Consider the following 21805-nt stretch of genomic DNA (forward strand, 5'->3'; position numbering starts at 1 on the left):
AAGGAAAATGTGTTCCAATGAGTAAAAACAACTTTTTAAACTTTTTTCATTACAAGTGAATTAGGAATTATCCTATAGTGAAACTGCCCCTGGCTGAAATGTATAACTTTCTTAGAAGCGTTAATTGGTCTTATTATGAGATATCATTTTACAATATTTCAAGCCTGGAATCCCCTTGGTTTGGATAAAAAAAAAAAAAAAAAAAAAAAAAATATATATATATATATATATATATATATAATCTTTTTTAATTTTTCTTAGCTAAACTAATGGTTAGATTTCCTTGAAATTCGGATTATACATGGCACTAATAGCAATACATTTTCAAAAAAAAAATCAAGGTTCTAACTTATTTACAAAGGCCTAAAAAAATATTTTTTTTGTTTAATTTTTTTTTATTATTTACAAGAGGGCGACAACCTCAATTTTTAGGTATTTAATGCACAATACAATATTGTATGAAATATTTTTTTTTATAAAAGTCCATTTGTGGCAACAAGGTAAAAATGTCTTACTAATACAGGCCATTCGACTTAAGGCGTCTCGTCTGTAGGTTACACATTGGGCCAACGTATTTGGCTCATTGTGTACTTCCGCCTTTACAACCATTTAGTAGGTATTAACGAGCAGCAGCTAGTCGAGCAGAAAAATTGTTTACACTAAGTAGGTATATATTTTTTAATGCAGTATTGCGTATTTCATAATAGGAATGTTTACGTAGTACTTAGTAGTTGTTTACGTACAGCAATAGTAGATTACATACCGAGGCCAATAAAATAAGAAATGTCTCAGAACACATGTAATTATCGGCGGAAGCGAAGCTGAGGTCTATTATGACATACGCAATACTGCCTTAAAAAAATATTACGTATCAAAAGAAACTAAAAAAGTAAAGCACATTTTATTAAAATCCTAAAATTTACACCTAAACATAACACTTATAATTACTCATCCTCGTCACTGTCTGTATTAATACTAACATTTATACCTTCGGTCTTGAACAGTGCACAGAGTTTATGGCTAGGCCGCGGAATTCTGGATAAAAATCTGCCATACGACAAGTAATATATAATTGCCGCTACATGTGAACAACAACCTACTGTTCTTAACCCATTCGCACATTCACAACAATATTGATCGATTGCTTCTACTCCCGTCTTTTCGCCATCATACTTTATGAAGCATCTATATACCTTCTTAGACATATGCCGAGAATGTATCTGTATTTTACGGTTAATGGTCGTAAGACTTGGTATTGTGGTGTCCAAATTATACTCCTGAATTCGAGGATACTCCTAACTAAAGAATAAAATAATAATTTATAAGTATTTGGCCGTTTGAAGGGTTGTCCGACACGAAGAATCATTCCTAACCTTTTATATGCACGTTTACCTACATAAATAATCAATATCCTCATTATAGTTTAGTTGCGAGTCCATAGTGACACCTAAGTCCTTAATGGAAGATACTCATGCTATATTATTACCAGACAAATTATAATTATAAATTATCGGGTTGTGTTTCCGATCAAAACTAATAACATACAGGACGAAATTATCTTAATCTTTTTGCAATAATAGGCAATCTGCTTCCGAAGACACAGCTTTATGATTATTTGTGTCATCAGCATATATAAGGTGTTCAGAGCTACGGAAAAAAGCTACGCCATATCATTGATATATGTACAAGATAAAAAATAAAGGACCAAGGTGTGACCCCTGTGAGGTACTCCAGAGGGGATGGGGAGAAAACGAGAGTTTCTCCTTTCCTTTCAAGACCACAGCTTGGCTACGATTAGACAGGTAAGATTTAATCCACCTCAGGAGGTCACCGTCTGCATACCGAGATCGAAAAGTTTCTTAATCAAATTTTTATTTTTCAACACAAATTATTATTATTAATATCTGAGTCGGACTGTTTTGTTTTTTTGTAAGCTTGTTTCATGGCGTTAGTGCACTTCAAATATTTGCAAAAACGGCCTAATTTATTAGGCCGCAAAGAGAAACATGGTATTCAAAACTGAAATTTAAAGCAAAACAGTCCGACACAGATAATTTTATTACCATTTACATCTCAAAATTTCGTTACATTTGGTTAAGTTTTGGAGGAAGAAACAATTGAGTACGAAACATCGTTTTTTGAGATTTTTACGCAGCATTATTCACCTAATCTGGAAATTTGTTTATTTACCTGTTAGGGTAAGTCGATTTGAGTTTAAAAATAACTCTATTTTGACGGGCGGGTAACTGCGGAACCCTACACTGAGCATGGTCCGACATATAAGTCTAGGCCGGTTTTTTGAAATAACTTAAAATATTGAATTGATAGTTCTAGGAAATGAGCCAAAGCACCATGCTCCCGCGGTTCATTCTGTACGGCGCAAGCCAGGAAAGATCATGAGGAGGTGGAGGAAAATGCTTTGAAATCGTCAACCATTTTCCGGGGCTCGCTCTTAGTCTAGCGGGTCATCTACGTGTCTACGTGTATTTGTCACACGAACGTCAGATACACATGCGCCATCGCTAAGAAATCCTTCCTAGTGTGGAGCGTATATATACCTATATATAAGTAGGCGGATACAGCAGTCGAGTTCTTAGTGGATCTCAGAGACCGTCTATCTCTGGTAAGTGCGATTAAAAATAAAGAGCACGTTGATTTATCGTAAATTTTTTGCGATACTAACGCCTATCCTGGTGAACTAAATATTTACTTTTCACCACACCAACTGGTAAAGGCCCTCTTGATTTTTTAAGAACTAATGAAAAAGTTGCATTTCATCCACATGTGGGACAAAGTAATCAGATGCAAATTTTGAGTTGTTTTGATTTTCAAACAACAACTTTTTCTCTCTTGTAGAACAAATAACTATTAAACACGGGGATGTTGTTAGGAGGACTTTTTTTACGAGTACAATTTGACGTTATACGTATTAGGATTAAACTCGGGAACCTTCAGTTTTATTTAGCTTTTTCTCATATAGGTAGGGACTAGCTGTTGCCGCGACTTTGTATATGCGTAGAGTTGTATGTTGCTTGTTAAATGTGTTACATGAGTATAGAATATTGTGCAGCAAAAGATAGCAAGCAGTAGGGTTAATAGTAGGAGATACGTTATAAGGAATATCTACCCTCGTCTGTTATTTATTTGTGATAAGAAATAAATGTTAGATTATTCACATTGACACATTGCATTGAGCTCAACGAGGGGGGGCGGGGTTACGGTCGGCAACGCGCATGTAACTCTGGAGTTGCAGGCGTACATAGGCTACGGAGACTGCTTACCATCAGGCGGGCCGTATGCTTGTTTGCCACCGACGTAGTATTAAAAAAAATTGCAAATAAGTTGCCTTGTAAAATTGCGTACGGACAATTTATTTTTGTTTTTTATTTGTTTTGTCATTTAATCGTATATTATATCAAATGAAAGCTTATGTTTTATATAATATAACTGTAATAGGCTGCCTTATTAAAAAGTTGGTTCGTTGATTAACCGATTTTCATCTAAAATCTAGGCAACCATGGATTGAACCAACTTATTCATAAGACAACAAGGTAGATATTCCTTATAACTTATCTTATAATTTAATAAGTATTTTACAACGCACAACATCCGTATGTCTGAACGTACGAAGTTTCAAGCCCTTTACTCTTCTTTCTTTTCTTCCTCGCGTTGTCCCGGCATTTTGCCACGGCTCATGGGAGCCTGGGGTCCGCTTGACAACTAATCCCAAGATTTGGCGTAGGCACTAATTTTTACGAAACGACTGCCATCTGCCCTTCCAACCCAGAGGGTAAACTAGGCCTTGTTGGGATTAGTCCGGTTTCCTCACGATGTTTTCCTTCACCGAAAAGCGGCTGGTAAATATCCAATGATATTCGTACATAAGTTCCGAAAAACTCATTGGTACGAGCCGGGGTTTGAACCCGCGACCTCCGGATTGCAAGTCGCACGCTCTTACCGCTAGGCCACCAGCGCTTATAAGGCCGCTTCGCGCTTAAAAAAATAGTAAGTATCAATCTCATTTTAACTCCCTTAAGAAAATTAATATTCTAAAACGCTGGTTTTTTCTTGTTTTCTAATAATAAAATTTTCTATGAAGTTTCAAGTCTCGCACTCAAAAAACACTCAATATACATATTTAATCCCCTTTTTTAACCCCTTGGGGGATGAATTATTATAAACATGACATAATATTTTATACTACTTTATTAATTCATATTGTTTTGACATACCTTTGCTCTGCGTAAATTATAATCAATTTACATTAAAATGAAATACGTACCTACGTATTAAAATTTTGTGCCCTATCTGGGTGATGGCACCCAGCATGGGTACCAAATATCTGTAACTAACATATTTTGTAACGCACATGCATGACTAATGCATACACCTTTAAAAAAAATACATTCCCGATACAAACTTTCAACCCCTTTTTCACCTTCTTAGGGGATGAATTTTGGAAACCACTGAAATTACTTTTCGAGTATTCTAATGGCATACCTTTAAACAAAGTTTCATGTCCCCCAATCAAAAAAATTTCGTTCCCAATACAAACTTTCAAGCATTTTTTTACCGTCTCAGGGGATTTTCAAACAAGCTGAAATCAATTTTCTTCTATTTTAATAAAATACCTAATTACGAAGTTTCAAGCCAGCTTAAAATAAAAATTGTATGAATTGTACTTTAATTTCCTATTTTACCCCCTTACGGGTGATTTTTTCACAATCGCTTCTTATTTCTTGTACACTATATAAATGGAACCTGGTGAGCAAATTTCAACTTTCAATCTTTTGTAACTGTAGCTCTGCCTTGACGTGTTCCCTGACTAACTAATTTCGCGTTTTCATGCCATAAAAACCTTAAACGCAATAGGCGTTTTTCTACTAGTCGACCTTAATGGTTTAAATGAAGTATTCGTATAGTATACCAAACTATAATCACATAGTTTCCACTATGGGCTCACAACTCAACTATAATGACTTCATTACTCAACGCTTTAGTGAACTATAATGAATTTGACCAATCACATCTCGCCGTGGTCAAGAGGACAAAACCAAACTTTTGTCTTTTGTGCTATCCGTTGGAAAATCTTGAATTGTTATTAAGTAAGCTAACCGACGAAAATAAAAAATTCCTCATAGTCGGCGATCATAATGTGGATTACTTATCTGACAATAGTTCGAGACGGCGGGTTGACGATGTACTTGGTTGTTTCGGATGTTTGAACACTGATCTTTCCTACTCGCGTAACGGCTGAGAGTGCGTCATCCATTGACTGCGGCCTAGCGAACTACGCGCGCGACTGCCTCACTGTAACGCCAGTGGACACTGCCATAAGTGATCATAACGCGCAACGCTATGTGTTTACGTTGGAAAGTGAGATTCAAAAATCCAAAGCAAATAAGACATTTGAACGCCGATTATTTAATACTGAATCTATTTATTTATTTTATACTGACATATCTTATTATAATTTTAATTTTATTTATGATGATAATATTGACATTAATTCTAAATTAGACAAATTATTTAATATATTGACATATTATATAGATTTGCATTTCCCTGTTAAACAGTTAAGGCCCAAAAAGAAATTACCTGTTCCGTGGGCAACTGACGAGCTGTTTGGATATATGCAAAAACACCGCGACCTTCACGAGATACGACGTCAATATCCTAACAACCCGATCATATCGGACTGCATAGATCATTACTCGAAACTCATCAAGTCAGAGACGCTCCGTGCGCGTCAAAATCACATTGAAACCACACTGGCAGAAACCGTAAATCCTTCAAAAGAATTGTGGAGGATCATAAATGAGGAGATAGGTAAAAAATCAAACTCCCAGAAGGTCTGCATTAAAAAACAAAATGATAATGCGTATATGTCTCATGAAGAGGTTCCGAATGCATTCAACTCACACTTTTTGAACATCGCTAAAAAACATGCAATAAACAGTGATGAAGAACTGTCCAAACAGTACGTCAGTAGGCACTTGGGCAGCGCTGATATACCGTCATTCACATTTCCTGTTGTTACTCGTGAGCTTTTGGATAAAACTATAAAGTCAATGTTAAAGACCAGTACGACTGTAGATGTATATGACATATCTTTAAATATCATAATAAGTATATGGCCTATTCTATCTGACATATTAATAGTTTTAGTTAATGACATGTTTAAAATTGGAATATATCCGAATGTCCTTAAAAATACACGCGTATGCCCGGTGTATAAAGGAAAGGGTGATAAGAGTGATGTAAACAATTACAGGCCCATAACTATAGTACCTACCGTCTCAAAACTTGTGGAGTCCATTTTATCATCTTCCCTGATGACCTACTTAGAACAGAACGCTTTACTCACCGACAACCAGTACGCCTACAGACAAAAACGCTCCACTACTACGGCAGCACACAGAATCGTTGACTGCATTTTGACTGGTCTAGATGACAGGTACAAGATGGCCGCCATACTGTGCGATTTGTCTAAGGCTTTTGACATCATTAGCCATAATTTGCTCTTAAATAAATTAAGCCTCTATGGCATAAATGGTTCAGCACACAAATTGTTTGCATCATTCTTGACTGACCGTCAACAAGTAGTGAAAATGTTACTTAGTGGCAAAAAATACGTTTCAGACACTGGTTATGTTAATTTGGGCATTCCTCAGGGGTCAGCAGCCGGTAATACACTGTTTTTATTATTTGTGAATGACCTACCCTCTGCCATCACAAATGGGCTATCTGTGTTATTTGCAGACGACACAACCGTTGTCCTGAGGGCAAAAACACATGCGCAGTTGGCCGAGGGAATACATGAGGCTTGTGACCAATTACAAACATGGTTTTCATCGAATAGCCTACTGTTAAATATAACGAAATCCAATGTGATGATATTCTCGGGTCGCAGCACCACAGTGCCTCCATGTATTAGTAACGGTCCAATGCCACTATGTAATGAAACAAAATTTCTGGGTTTCATACTTGACTCGAATCTTAACTGGAAGTGCCATATCGATCTGCTTTGTAACAGGTTGAGTAGTTCTATCTTTGCATTAAAAAAACTACAACCTCTGATATCAAGGAAGTCACTTAAAGCCGTATATTTCTCGCACTTTCACTCCTTGATGTCATACGGTACACTGCTTTGGGGAAATTCCACAGATGCAAAGAGAGTATTAATTCTCCAAAAACGTGCGATCCGTTTACTAGCTGGAGTTAAACCAATGCACCATTGTAAGGAACTTTTTAAAAATAATGGTATAATGACGCATTATTCGTTATACATGTTTCAAGTTCTGATGTTCGTGAGAAAAAACTTCTCTATGTTCAAACGTGTCGAAGTCATGGGCAAACAAATCAGATCGACGGGAAGACTGCGAACAGTGCCGCGTCGCATGGCACTTTCATGTAAGAATCCGCGAGTAATAGGCCCAACTTATTACGAACGTCTACCCGCCGAATTAAGAACTGAAATATCTGACGAAGCATTTGAACGTCAATTGAGGAATTTTTTATTGGAAAACCCATTATATTCAGTGGATGAATACATGGAATTAAAATTATAATAACTGTTTAACATTATAGTTTATGTAAAATTGATTTAAGATGACATTTGTTCTAGAATATTATTATTACTGCTCTTAGTTTTAATGACGATCATTATGTGATATCTACTAAATATTTAGTTTGACATGTATTCCATTATTTCTTTTTAGTTTTCCTGTTTCTTTTGTTTCGTTGTTTTTAAATTGACGGTAATTACGAATTGGTTTTTTTTTTTTTGATAATTATTATTGACGTTTTATAATTATATGTTTGCATGCCAAATCATTGACGATCATAATGTAAATTCATATAGATTAACATAAGAATAATTTATACTGTAATTTATCGTTATGAAAATAAATAAATCTAAATCTAAATCTAAATCGTTCTATCTACCTACTGATATACTTACCTAATTTTGTTAAATTATTTAGGTTGTATAATACGTAAAATCATTATTTTAGTTAACTCATAGAAAAAGTATTGTATACAAACACAAATGAACGTAGAATGGAGGATCCATGATGATTTTAGATTTTAGGTTTTTGGTGGGATTGTATTGACTAATTGACTAAACTGATAGGCGCTTAAATTTATAGCAATATCTTACGCAGCGTCTTACGTTCGTTTAACTCGCGAACTCGAAGCGTAAGAAAGCGGCACGGCGGCCCATGCCGAGCGAATTTACCGCGAATAAGAACCCTGACACATTGAAGGTATTATTTTGTTATTTTATTTTTAATAACCATGGGAAATGCCCAATTTGAAGAGGGGGCAAAATTTCAAAGTTTAGAGACTAGGTCAATTTTTTATTATTTTTTTGTAGTAGAAAAAAATGATTTTTGAAGGAAAATGTGAAAAAAAAATACCATCCCCCCCATATGTTTATCCCCATTGTTTTTGTTCTGCGACGTTTACCGAAGAAAAGTTACGAGTATGAAATTTTTACATAATATTAACATTAGGTACTATAAATTTTACAGGAAAAATATAATCAGTATATAGTTTGCAATTTAACCAAGTTTACGTGTGTTTATTACACTTGAAATTTCTGAGATTACATTAAAGACATCTTTTTTTCAAATGAAAGAACCATTTTTGAAATCGGTTCACATGATAGAGAATTGTTCTCGAAAAACCAACATACGTGCACCACATCGCGCAAATTAGTTAGATAATTGCCGATAGATGGCGCTGTGCACAATTATACTTAGTATAGGTACTTCTGATTAAGTCTTTTCCCTTTTCTTTTATTTAAACGAGATAATTCAAAGTTTGTACGGAACCCTCGGTGCAGGAATAAACCGATCTCGCACTTGACTATATTTTTTTTGTTAAATGCAGGTGATTATTTTTAGATAGAATTTTTTTTTTTTTTTTGGTTCGTTAAATGTGAACAAAAAAATATATATATGAAAATTTTTCTTAATTTCTATTGGAAGATAATTGTTTTAATGTAAATTACCATCTCTTATAATATCAGTAGCTAATTTGTTACCACCGTATATACAGGAAAACCGCATACGTGAGAAAACCGGATAGACCTCGCGCCGTGTGAACAATCGTCTCGTATACGGTAAAACCGTATGTGAGAAAAGATCGAATCGAATAGTCTCGTGTGAACGTAGACTGCATGCTTAGCGCGTCATACTCGAATCCACCCCACTTGCATCCTTTTATGACGTGAAATTTCTTTTAAAAAAGACTCAATGTTGCCAATGGCTATTCCTAAATTAGTTAAGCCGTAGAATGAGTTGATATTGATACTAACTCCACTTGAATTACAGCTGTAAGTGACATTTTAGAAGACCAGTTTATTGTTGAACCTATAGTAGTAGGAATCAGAACAGATCATTCGATGGTATCCTAAAGAAATTCAGAGGAATCAAATCTTATAAATCTTTGATTATTTGGGTGTTGCACTCAGAAATTACTACTTGATAAAGTGAAACATTGGATGAAGACCTAAAACTGATTCTTTAATTCAATTGTTTTTTGTTAAATATTATTTTATGAAGATAATGGCGCCTCAAGGGACTGACGCGAATGCTGTGCTGTTCGAGAATGACGCAGAGACGGAGGACGTGGCTCTGGCGAAGATGCCGGTCCAGCAAGCCGGGGATGAAAAGTGGGAGCTCCAATACGTGCGGCATATCCTCTTCTACGGTCTGCTGATTTATACAGCCGGGCTGTATGGAGGCTACCTGTTCCTGGTATCGGCGACATGGCAAACGAAGATATTTAGTAAGATTTGAATATATATAGTAAGTCTAAATAATTAAACTCTGAACTGGCTTGGAAAGCGACACAGACTCTCTCACCATAAACATAAAATTGATACGAAAACATGACGTTTACAGTGGCGCTTAACGGTCTGTCTGACTCTAAATAATTGTGATCTATCATTCTCCCTCATTCAAACAAATGTTTTAGGTACTTTATGTGATCTTCTCAAGTTGTCAGAGATGCTACGCAACTTTCCTTGAACCTTGTTTATGCAGGATGCATAGAACATTACGTAGATAGAAGATAGGGATAAAACCGGGACCTTAACGGAAACCTTAAATAAAAAGCTTATTTTTATTAAAATCCACGAACTTATTAAAATAAGTGTGTTCATTATTTTCATTAGCACACGTCGAAAAAACAACCAACGTTTAAATGATTATTTTGTACGCTTTTACCCATGCCTTGTCCAAAACCGGATATGCCAAATCCTATGCCCGATTTATATTTTTGACCTTGAGTAAAAAAAGCAATGGAACTCGCCAAGTTCATTATGTTCCCAACCAGTCAGCCTTCATGGGCTCATTTTTATTACATAAAACGCCAAATTGCATAAAACGGACCCCTTATGGATTCGTTATGTCCGTCTGTCTGTCCGTTTATGTCACAACCACTTTTTTCCGAAACTATAAGAACTATACTGTTGAGATTTAGTAAGTAGATGTATTCTGTGAACCGCATTAAGATTTTCACACAAAAATAGAAAAAATAAACAATAAATTTTGGGGGTTCCCTATACTTAGAAATGAAACTCGAAAAAAATATTTTTCATCAAACCCATACGTGTGGTGTATATAGATACACCACACGTATGATAGGTCTTCAAAAATGAAAGTTTGCGCTAGAGACACTTCCAAAGCAAAAGTTTGCGCTAGAGACACTTCCAAAGTTGTAAAATGTGGGTCCCCCCCTGTTACTTCTAAAATAACAGAATGATAAAAGTAAAAAAATATATATGATGTACATTACCATGCAAAATTCTACCGAAAATTGGTTTGAACGAGATCTAGTAAGTAGTTTTTTTTAATACGTCATAAATGGTACGGAATCCTTCATGGGCGAGTCCGGCTCGCACTTGGCCGCTTTTTACACTTATGACAATGTGCCCAAGTATCGTTTTTCCATGTATTGTACAAAACCGAGACTTCTCTGTCTTACCCAGTCCGGTGTTGACCCGAACGTACCTACGAGAAACTACGAGAAATCTGCTTACCTAAAAACGTCATGCAATAACAATCAACGTAATGTTTGTTGATCCTTAATCGCACAAAAAATACAAATTGTACTTAGCTCAACGTACGACAGATTGGTATGATGAAGAATTCCATGAAATGATTACATCAGGCACCGCTATAAACGTTTTCGAATTTGGTTGAAAAACATCTAAATAGCGATACTGCCGTATCCTGGTTTTACCCGAAGCATGTGAGATTCCAAATGAATTGATATTTATGTTTTTACATAATAATTCAGCCTATATACATCCTACTGCTGTGCACAGGCCTCCTCTCATGTGCGAGAGGGCTCGGGCTATAGTCCCCACGCTAGCCCAATGCCGATTGGCGACTCACATACACCTTTGAATTTTTTCGCAGATATTTGCAGGTTTCCTCACGATGTTTCCCTTCACCGAAAAGCTAAGTTCCGAAAAACTCATTGGTACGAACCAGGATTTGAACCCGCGACCTCCGTATTGAAAGTCGGACGTCATATCCACTCGGCCACCACCGCTTACTTGTTTTTACATATACATATAAATATACCTACAGATCGAAGATAAATATGTACTTAGAATCCTGACAAGTACAATAATTTGGGGACATTATAAGTAGCTAAATTGTAAATCGCACAAGAGAATGTAAATTTAATTGACGACCTGATTCTAATTTAAATATTTTAAATACCTACGTCATGATTATTTTAAAATTAAATGGTTTCCGTCCAGTGGGACAATTTCGCCAGTATCAATGTATTAGGAGCTTTAAATTCCACTAAAATTGTACGGTTAGTACAAGACAGTGTACCGTGATTTTATTAGCTCTTGTAAAGTTATAGTTGGACTTTACAAGTAGCACGTGGACTACCGGCCGTTGACTCCAAAATGGTGGTTAAACGCGTTACAAATTAATTTGCATTCACTGCACATTACCACGCCTGAATAATTTTATAGAACAAATTACGAGTACATTGAAATTTCTATATCTTTCTGCGGGTGATTCTATTGAAAATTGCTGGAACGTTGTTCTTTAAAAGCGGCTGTTAAGCTACTTTCAAGAGAATCACTCCTCAGAAAGTGATACAAAACGAGTGGCACAACATTCAAGGTCAATGTTTTGCTCCTCAACAAAAGACTAGACATCCATCTTGAATAGGTACCTACTTGGTGAAGGGGCAGTACACAAAGAACGTATATATGTATATTTACTGGTATTTTTTTCCACAGCTATCTTTTTGTATGTGACGTCGATTTTGGGCATCACAGCGGGAGCCCACAGGCTCTGGAGCCACAGGGCCTACAAGGCTAAATGGCCTCTCCAACTCATTCTTATGATTCTTCAAACTAGTGGTCTCCAGGTAAGAGTCATGAGTAAAATAATTAAGTTAGCTCTTTGTCGCCTCCATAAATTAGTTCTTAGTCTACACGCGATTGAATTTTAAATTTTAGCATTCTGTAGCAACCCGTATTGATTTTTCATGTCCGTATTCATTTTTTATCTTCTTATTATTTATCATAAACATAAGAGCCAAGCTCTTATTTATCCCACTCTGAGCTAGTATTCTGCTCCTGAAAGGACCTAGAGTCTGTGCGGAAAGAGGTGACACAGCTCAGATTAGAAAGCACATCAAAAAATTTTATCGAGGTATAGCAATCTGTCAGACTTATACAATGTGTTTGTGCACGTATAGTGGAGCCGTTAGATAACCACGTATAATACGATAAATTTTATCGACAAATCTCATACCTATGATAATGATGACGTTTGATGATGCCAAACACGATATCCTGTGCTATCATTTAAAAATAAGAAAGTACAGGTCAACGACTTCGTTTTCGAAAAAAAAGATAAAATGTAAAAAAAAAAGTAAATTTTTATAGTCAAGTTTTATCTTTATTATTAATTCTTGAGTAATTGTAGAAAAATAGAGATCTGTGACATTTATGCTTGAAATTGATGCCCAATCCATAAGCTATCGAATAATTATAATTTTTTAAATGTGCGATAGGTAAATGGATAGATCGAATGATTATTATTTTTTAAATGTGCGATAGGTAAATGGATAGATAATGGTACATTTAATCAAGTGCAGTCGTGTTTGGCGCCATAAAACTTTAAAGGGGTGCATTTTTAAAATGGTTGCGAAAAAACATACGTATGGGGGGTGATTTGTCGATAAAATTCATCGTACTATACGTGGTTAACGGCTCCACTATACGTGGACAAGACAAACACATTGTATAATGTATATTCTCATTTTCTTTATTAATTTTATTTTTCCGTTCCCTTTGCAAGAATTCGATATGTTTTCTGAAAGAGTTCTGAGAGAACTCTGAGAGAGTCTACATATTTGTATGATTTGATATGACATATATTTTTTTTATCACATTTTTTTTTACTTAATGCATGTTAATTAAAAGATGTAATGTTTTGAAAAGATGTGTCATCCGCCGAGTTTCTTTCCGGTCCATATAGATAGAGATAGCGATAGAGCAGCTCGTGACCTCTCATTTTCATTTTACCACATTTGACACATTAGGCCCCACAAATTTTCAATGGGGTTTAGGTCGGGTGACTTAGCAGGCCATGGGATAACAGTTACTTCGTCTCTATGTTGATTAAACCAATTTGTGACAATGTTTGCCTTGTGTATAGGGCAGTTATCATGAACGAAGTCAAATTTAGGCACATCATCTTGCGGATAGAAGTTTCGCACAGTTGGCAGCATGACTTCTTCCAAAATATCGAGATAATTTGTTGCCTTTGATCGAGGAGGCATATCAGCTAATTCACCCACACCTGCCAGACTCATCCAGCCCCATAGATTAACACTAATGCGGCCTGACCCGTGGTTAGGAACAACGTGGTCTTCGGTGTAACGAGTGTTGTCGTATGTACGTCATGGAGCTAAAACGTTTATAAGGTATTAATACTCTTTACAATTATTTCATATTGTGATTGGAAAGTTGATAATCGTTTGACCCGCACTGACGTTGTCATTATCTATAGTTAATGCGACAAAGTTCTACAGTGGCCTAGGAATCAAATTGGTTGACTGTACATACATATGTATAGAGTGAACACTAAGCTTACTATTTATCTACAGTTTTTGGTACATACATAATCTGATTGATGTAAACCGTTAAATTAAAAAAATAATGCTTTATGTTTTTTTTTTGTTATTAGTACTCAGTGATAGACTGGGTGAAAGACCACCGAATGCACCATAAGTATGTGGACACGGACGCGGACCCGTACAATGCTTCACGCGGCATGTTCTTCGCTCACGTCGGTTGGCTGATGGTGGATAGGCACCCGGAGTTCAAGCGCAAGATCAAGGGGATGGACCTTAGTGACGTCGAAGCCAATCCCATACTGCGGTTCCAGCATAAGTGAGTAGCCAGAAAATCTATCTTTGGCACGCACAGATCTTTTTGTATATCGGCTTGTTGACGGTAGAAAAAAAACGCCTCTACAGTGGCCAATTGCCGTATCGGTTTCTAAACTAACTCCAGTGTAAATTATTAAACAAAATGTATAACCAGCAAAGTGAATTGTTTGTGAGAAACGCAATGGTTTACATACGGTCGACAGCTATTGCAAAAGCCGAGTTCAGCGTAGAGCCGAAGGCCCGGAGCATTCAAGAGAGACACGAGGTCGAGGTGCGGAGGCTAGTGCATTAAAACAGAATAATAGTACAAGTGTCTAAATTGAAGCAGCCGAGAGTGAGCTAGACTATATTGTAATAGTGGTAGTAAAACACTTCATTGTAACAAAAAAGACAAACCAGGAAATAAACACAAATAATTAGTACAAAAGCGAACTCGTCCCTTTTAAGGATCTCTTTCAACCTTATGACCGCCGTAAACTGATATGTAAGACATACAATATCTAGCTCCTTTCGCTGTAGACTGATAAATAGGACAAAGATCAGGCTTGGTTTTTACTGGATATTCGCTACCCTCGCGAAATTTACTTAGATTGTATATATGACACAGCACAGCAGATGTCATTCCAGATCTAGAGCAGAGCCCAACTGGGGAAGTACCTCCACCTTACAGAAAACCGCAGCCAAATAACACTTGACCCTACTCATAGTGTTGTGTTCCTGCCGGCATTATGCCGCGGCTCACGGGAGCCTGGGGTCTGCTTGGCAACTAATCTCGGTAGTGTTGTGTTCCTGCCGGTGAGTAAGGTTGCCAGAGCTCAACGAGGGGGGTGGGGTTAGGGTCGGCAACGCGCATGTAACTCCTCTGGAGTTGCAGGTGTACATAGGCTACGGAGACTGCTTATCATCAGGCAGGCCGTATGCTTGTTTGCCACCGACGTAGTATAAAAAAAAATATGATGCGAGGATATTACGGTATTTTTGCGGTTCTTGAATTACATTGTTTTTTTTTTGTTACTGCTCTATACATTGTTTTTGAATAAAAAAATCGTTACTCGACTTTTTTCAAGCTAAATCGTTTGAAAGGGTCTAGCAGGCTAAGGAAGGAGAAATGGCCCCTGTGACGAATATCGGATTTTTATAATGTCATTTGGTGGCTATCTTATAATATAGAAACACCTTAACTTTCAGCCCCCTATCTTGAACCGTCACCGAGATAATGTCAAAAACGTCATTTTATGGACTCATTTTTCAAAGTCGTTTTTCTCCTGAACTATATAAGGTAGAGCAATCAAATCAAATCATAGCTACAAAGAATGAGTATGAGTATAACTCAATTTTTTTAAATATTTAATCCCCTGATTAAATAATGATTTAAATGTCAGAGATTTTTTTGACAGCTCTTTTCAACAAGTATTCGTAAAGTTACACCTATGGAAAAAATCACATTAACTGCAAATAGTATTAGCTATTATCATACGAAAAATCAATTAAGTATACTTTAAAACAATTAAATGTCAACGAAAACGTTTAGCTATCAAATGCGTCATTCATTCTGAAGGAGATTTTTGTAATAACCCTATTATAATAAGGTCCACCGATGGACAGATAACAGAATGGGTCATCGTACCTATGCAATATAGGTTTTTAATATCTGGGAGACTGAGCCTTGCCCGGAAAATGTATGAAATTCAAAAATGCGTGTTTTCCCAGAGATACGACCTAGCTAGATCGCTTTTTCGCCCCCCAGTAAACCCCCATATAGCAAAATTCATCGAAATCGTTAGAGCCAATCCAAGATCCCGTAAGATTTTATGGTCATTTGTGCTAGTGAAAATAAGTATATAATTAAATGTATCAAAACCATATTTACCCGACTCAAACTGAAAGTTGTTATGTAGGTTAATCATGTCCTAGTCTAGCCATAATTATGAGGGAAGTTTTGCTAATTAATATTAATGCCAAATGTTTATTCGACCTATTGTGTTTTGACCAATAGTTTCTTGGGTAATTGTGAGAGTTACTAAATTATTATTCTACGAAAAGTAAATATGCGTATCAATGTTCTGCGTATTGACTACTCGGCAAACGACTATTATGCGTAATGATATTCTGCCAATCGTTACTCGGCCAAAGAACTCGTCTGCGAATCGTTGTCGGCGAATCGAAAATCGGCGTATTTTTTGTCGGAAAATCAATAGGGCACCCAACAAATGACATTATAAAAATCCTTCTCCTTCCTTTGCCTGCTAGACCCTTTATAGTTTAGCATAAAAATGATGAGCAAGACTAATTTCAATATAAAAACACTTTAAAATGCCAATTTTGGTTTTTACCACTTTTCCATAGAAACATAGGTTGTATTTTACAATATATTATACAATAGGTTGTATTTTAAAAAAAGGCACCCGTGACGGAAATAAGTAGTATGAAAAAAATCACAAATAATTCGTAGTATAGCCATCTGCGAAGATATTACGGTTTGTTTTGCGGTTTTTGAAATAAATTGTTTTTTTTCCTGCTTCATACATTTTTTTCGATTTTTTTTTAACTCGACACAATGCCAAATTGTCCTAAATTGAAAAGTTAACATAACAGTGCTGGGCAAAACCTATTTTAATAAAAGAAATTGGAAATAACAACTTTGTCAACGAGAGCTGAATTTCAGCCCACAGTGTGGCGCCCCACTCTACTATGCGGTCTTACCCTCGATAATAGACCATAGATCAGAAATATGAATTTGAAAGTCATCACTAATTCTTTTCAACAACTTGAATATTCAAAAAAATATTGATGCCCCATAACATTATTGTGTAAATACAGTCAAATACGTGACTACTTATTACAAGCAATATTAAAATGTTAAGATTCGATATTTCCAAAATATATTCAACCCCCTTCCTAGTAATGTCGATTAATAAACAAGATGTACTTACAATGTGGTCTACGCCAATGTCTTAGACTGCTTATGACGCAAGAAATTAAAAAATATAAATTTATTTATACAAAATCCTTAATTTAAAATACTTTCTTTAAAGCTTCGCCAAACTGCATGACAGTTTGTAGTCGAAAAGTTACACTCTTTAGATTTATTTTTTACCTTACATACTAAACTTAATAATGTTATGTTATTAACACTATACTATCCTAGAAAAAAACACCATTTGCGAGGCACTAACTAAACGAGACACATATTTCTCTTTTTTTCATTGAATACTTTGATAAATAAATAAGTTAACGTGTTACATTATAATATATTGTGTCGTTATCAGAAATGTATTATCTGTTGGTAATCCTAAACAGAAAATAATACTGTTATTGTTATTTACGATAGTAAAAATTATAACTTTTATTGAAGGAAACAGTTTATTTTAAAACAAATAATTTTTTATCACAACACACATATACTATCCTAGCTGCGTGGTGTGCCATTGTACCAGCGGCAAAACGAGAACGCTCGTTGAAAAATTCTATTACAGTACATATGGGGTTACTTTATAGCACTAGTGCGAGAAGTAGCATATTACGTTACTGTGTCGAACTTTTAAAGGGCCATATGTACTGTAAAACGTTGTACGATACATGTGCGAATAGGTAATTCGCAACTCGTGTCGATTTAAAACACTCCCTTCGGTCGTGTTTTAATTTATCGCCACTCGTTTCGAATTTCCTATTTTTCGCACTTGTATCGTAATGTACTATTATGGCGGTTAACCTTTTCTTGGACAGTGGGATTAATTCAACCCCCAAGTGATGCCAGCGTGACACGTAATGGCGACCTTAAGCTGTTGGTGGAACCGTTCCACCGTTACTGTTTATATATATTATATATATATATATATACCCTATCAGCTGGGAGAGCTCCTTAAAGAGTGCAAACTTGAACTGGCGACAACTGTCAGTCACAATATTCACCGGGCAACCGAAGCGAGCTATCCAGTTAAGCCGCAGAGCCTGTCCGACTGTATCGACTGACATGTACTGTATTGAGATTCCCTCAGGTCACCTCATAAAACAGTCAATGGCGGTGAGGCATTACTTAAAATAATGACAAAGTGGAAACGGTCCAATCAGGTCTAAATATATGAATGTTCGTCCATTCAAAATATGTAACATTAACATTTTGATATTTGATTTAATTAATCATTAATTATAATAAGGTATAGTAGTTTATGTGACTGCCACATAATAAAAGGCATCGAAATGAACGAGTGTGGGTTTAAGAAACGAACGAAGTGAGTTTCTTAAAAAGATCACACGAGTGTTTTAATGCCTAATTATGTACCTACAGTTACATACACTATTTTATATACACACATATTATAAACTTTCTAAGAATTATTCAGTAACCCAAATTACAGCCTCCGTTGGGCATCGTTGCCAATTCGAATCGGAACTCGCGGATATGTGGTGCCGTTAAATTTTTATTAAATAACAAAACATATTTATTTTATACTTAAAACTAGTTTTTTTTTAAATTCAGAAACAAACTAGAGTCGGGGGCCTTTTTCCGCATCATTCGATACAAACTAACATGCGAGATATGTCAAAATTGTATGCAATTGAAATTTCATTTCAAACAACAAGGCATCTGGACTGATATTAGAATAGAGGTCAAATCGAATTTCTTTTTATTTCAGAGTTGTTCCAAATTTAAATGCATAACCAAATCGATTTTGATGTAGTTATGAAGCTATAACTACATTATCACAGATAAGAAATTTCTTGTAACAAAACATTTCAACATAATGTTGGCCATTATTTACGGATTTTGAAGGCATCATAGAGGGTTTATGATATGTATGTAGATACAATTGATTTATGTAAAAAGGTTAAAAGGTGAAATCATGAAATACTAATTAAAAATTAAAATTTCTTTATATAATTATTAACTGAATTAGGATATAAAATAAATTCATAGACATAATTAAAATTCATAAAGTATAACATTAGAATGATTTGATATAAATAATTAATGCATTGGAAATATATTAATAAAGGACAATGGGCACTTTTGTATGGGGAGTGTCCCATGGATGTATACTGTTGAGACATATGTCGTTTTAAAGCTCTTAATCGTAGTATTATTTTATTGTATGGCACCAACCTTGGACCACTTGCAGGGACCGAGCTATATAAAAAAAGAAGTTGCGCATATAAGCAGTTATATTTCCTTATACGCGGGATATAAAAAGTTTTAGCGTATTTTATTCGAAAGAATATAAAAAATGCTTTATGTTTTTTGTATCAACACCAATGATAAAGTATTTAAAGGGACACAATGAACAGTTTTAAAAAATCGTCATTCTAAAAATTACTTGATACACAGCGAAATAAGAGTGTATACAAATGCCATGTATATCATGTGAAAAGTATTTTTATAAGCTATTTTTCGTATAATATAACTGGGGTCAAATCGTTGCAGGGACCAAAATAAAACCATTTAATGAGTTAATTAATTGTAGTTAATTACGCCTTAACTTTTCTACTCAACGCCAGATGTCGCTCTAAAGCAAAATTCTACTTGACGTAAAACATTTATACATCGCGGTAATCTCGTCAGTCTTACTCCATCATTTTAAAAAGTATAGACTAGTTTATGGATTTCTAAAGTAATGTCAAGATGACTCTGAATGTAATATTGTCAACAATAATTGTCAAAACACGCAATTTAAAATATTCAACATTGTAATTACAAAATAGTATATTTCTAATACGCTATAATTTTCTCCAATCGAAAGGCACTCCATTCCATTGATCTCAGAGAGTATGCTCCTTGATGATCTTCACTATTCATGGGGTAGGTAAGATCAAAGTATTATTTTTTCTCGTATAGCTGCTATATAGCGTTCGACTCCATGGAAAATAAAGGCTCCAAATTATATAAAAAATGTAGCATATATACAAAGTGCAATTTAGATAGTATTCCAGAAAAAAATGCGCCTATGTAAATGCTGAAAAGTTTCCTATCGTATTGTCGAACAAATTCATATCTACTTCTGATCTACGCGACCTTAGAAGTTTGGATTGTCCTACCTAATCATTTTACATTTTATTGTTTTCAGAACAAGAATTATTTTACTTCCCACTGTCTATGTAAGGGGACTTAGAGCGGATTCATACTTTACTATACGTGTCGTGTCGAATGATAGTCCCTATGTCAGTTTCTCCAATTCTATTTTGCGTAGGATAAGTTAAAAAAATAATTAAAAATATGTGTTACCGTATTTTTATTCGTGAAATGTTACCTATATTTCTAAGTTAATGATTGTACTATACTTCCAAAAATATGTCTGACAAACATTTTATATGAAAGCCATTTTTCCATGTAAAAATGAACTGTTATAGGGACCATCTTTTGAATTTATGATAATTTATTCATATTTTAATGTACTCGGGTAGTTAATATTGCAGGCATTATATCAGCACCAAATAAATGCTGTGAATCAGATATATATTAAGTGGCGAATAACGTTTCCAAATCGCATTTTCTATTGACATATTTTTCTTTTTTTTTGCTCTTTTTTTCACGACCGTTTTGGCCTAGTAAGTCGATGATCCTGGGTTTGAATCCCGGTAAGGGCATTTATTTGTGTGATGAGCACAGATATTTGTTCCTGAGTCATGGATGTTTTCTATGTGTTTAAGTATTTGTATATTATATATTATTATGTCGTTGTATGAGTACCCACAAAACAAGCCTTCTCGGCTTGCCGTGGGACTCAGTTAATTTGTGTAAGAATGTCCCTATAATATTTATTATTGTATGTCCGGTAACAGAACTCCCCAGGAGCACTCGGGTGTGTAAGGTCGCTACTCCCCAACTTATTATAATTGTTATTACTTTCAGCATTTTTAAGTTGTTCATCGGACACTGAGGCCATTGAAGTTTCAAGTTGGCGGCATCAAAATGGAGTACCTAGGTACTGTTTCAAATAAATGGGTGGTAAGTAAGTACATTTGGTGAAGTGGAACTGCTGATGTTGATCAGAAACGGAACTCTTCCACGCGCGTGATTTGTCTTCTTTGTTAAGTTTGTAGCGAGTAAGTTTCAAGTACCAAGGTTTTTAGGAACCTTTGTGTCAAGGTAAAGGTCTGACGATGGGTTCCATGAGGAAGCGAGGGAACACCTCAAATCTTATAGGCATATAGTCATTTTGGATTTTCATCAATACCTTAAGCTTTTTCATTCCCACTAGTGGCATTTAATGAAGTGGAACTACTGATGTTGACCAAAACGGAACTCTTGAACGCGCGAGATTTTTCTTCTTTGTTTTTTTTTTATGATATAAGAGGCAAACGAGCAGACGTCACACCTGATGGTAAGCGATTACCGCCGCCCATGGACACCTGCTAAACCATA

At 35.5% G+C, this 21805-nt stretch overlaps 1 protein-coding gene across 2 annotated transcripts in view; it reads left to right on the top strand.

Annotated features, from left to right (window-relative positions):
- The first annotated feature begins 551 nt into the window (after window positions 1-551).
- LOC133517304 (acyl-CoA Delta-9 desaturase-like) overlaps window positions 552-21805 on the top strand; it is a 35391-nt gene continuing 14137 nt past the window's right edge. The window contains exons 1-4 of one of the 2 annotated variants that reach the window (XM_061850553.1): window positions 552-2623; window positions 9570-9795; window positions 12281-12411; window positions 14241-14446. In XM_061850553.1, the coding sequence (XP_061706537.1) occupies window positions 9573-9795; window positions 12281-12411; window positions 14241-14446 (560 nt within the window). In that variant the 5' untranslated portion in view covers window positions 552-2623; window positions 9570-9572. Of the gene's footprint in view, window positions 2624-7988; window positions 9796-12280; window positions 12412-14240; window positions 14447-21805 lie in introns of those variants that run through there. The other variant, XM_061850551.1, reaches the window with a different exon arrangement.

The sequence above is a fragment of the Cydia pomonella genome, chromosome 4 (genome assembly GCF_033807575.1).
Source record: "Cydia pomonella isolate Wapato2018A chromosome 4, ilCydPomo1, whole genome shotgun sequence".
Classification (NCBI taxonomy): Eukaryota; Metazoa; Arthropoda; class Insecta; order Lepidoptera; family Tortricidae; genus Cydia; species Cydia pomonella.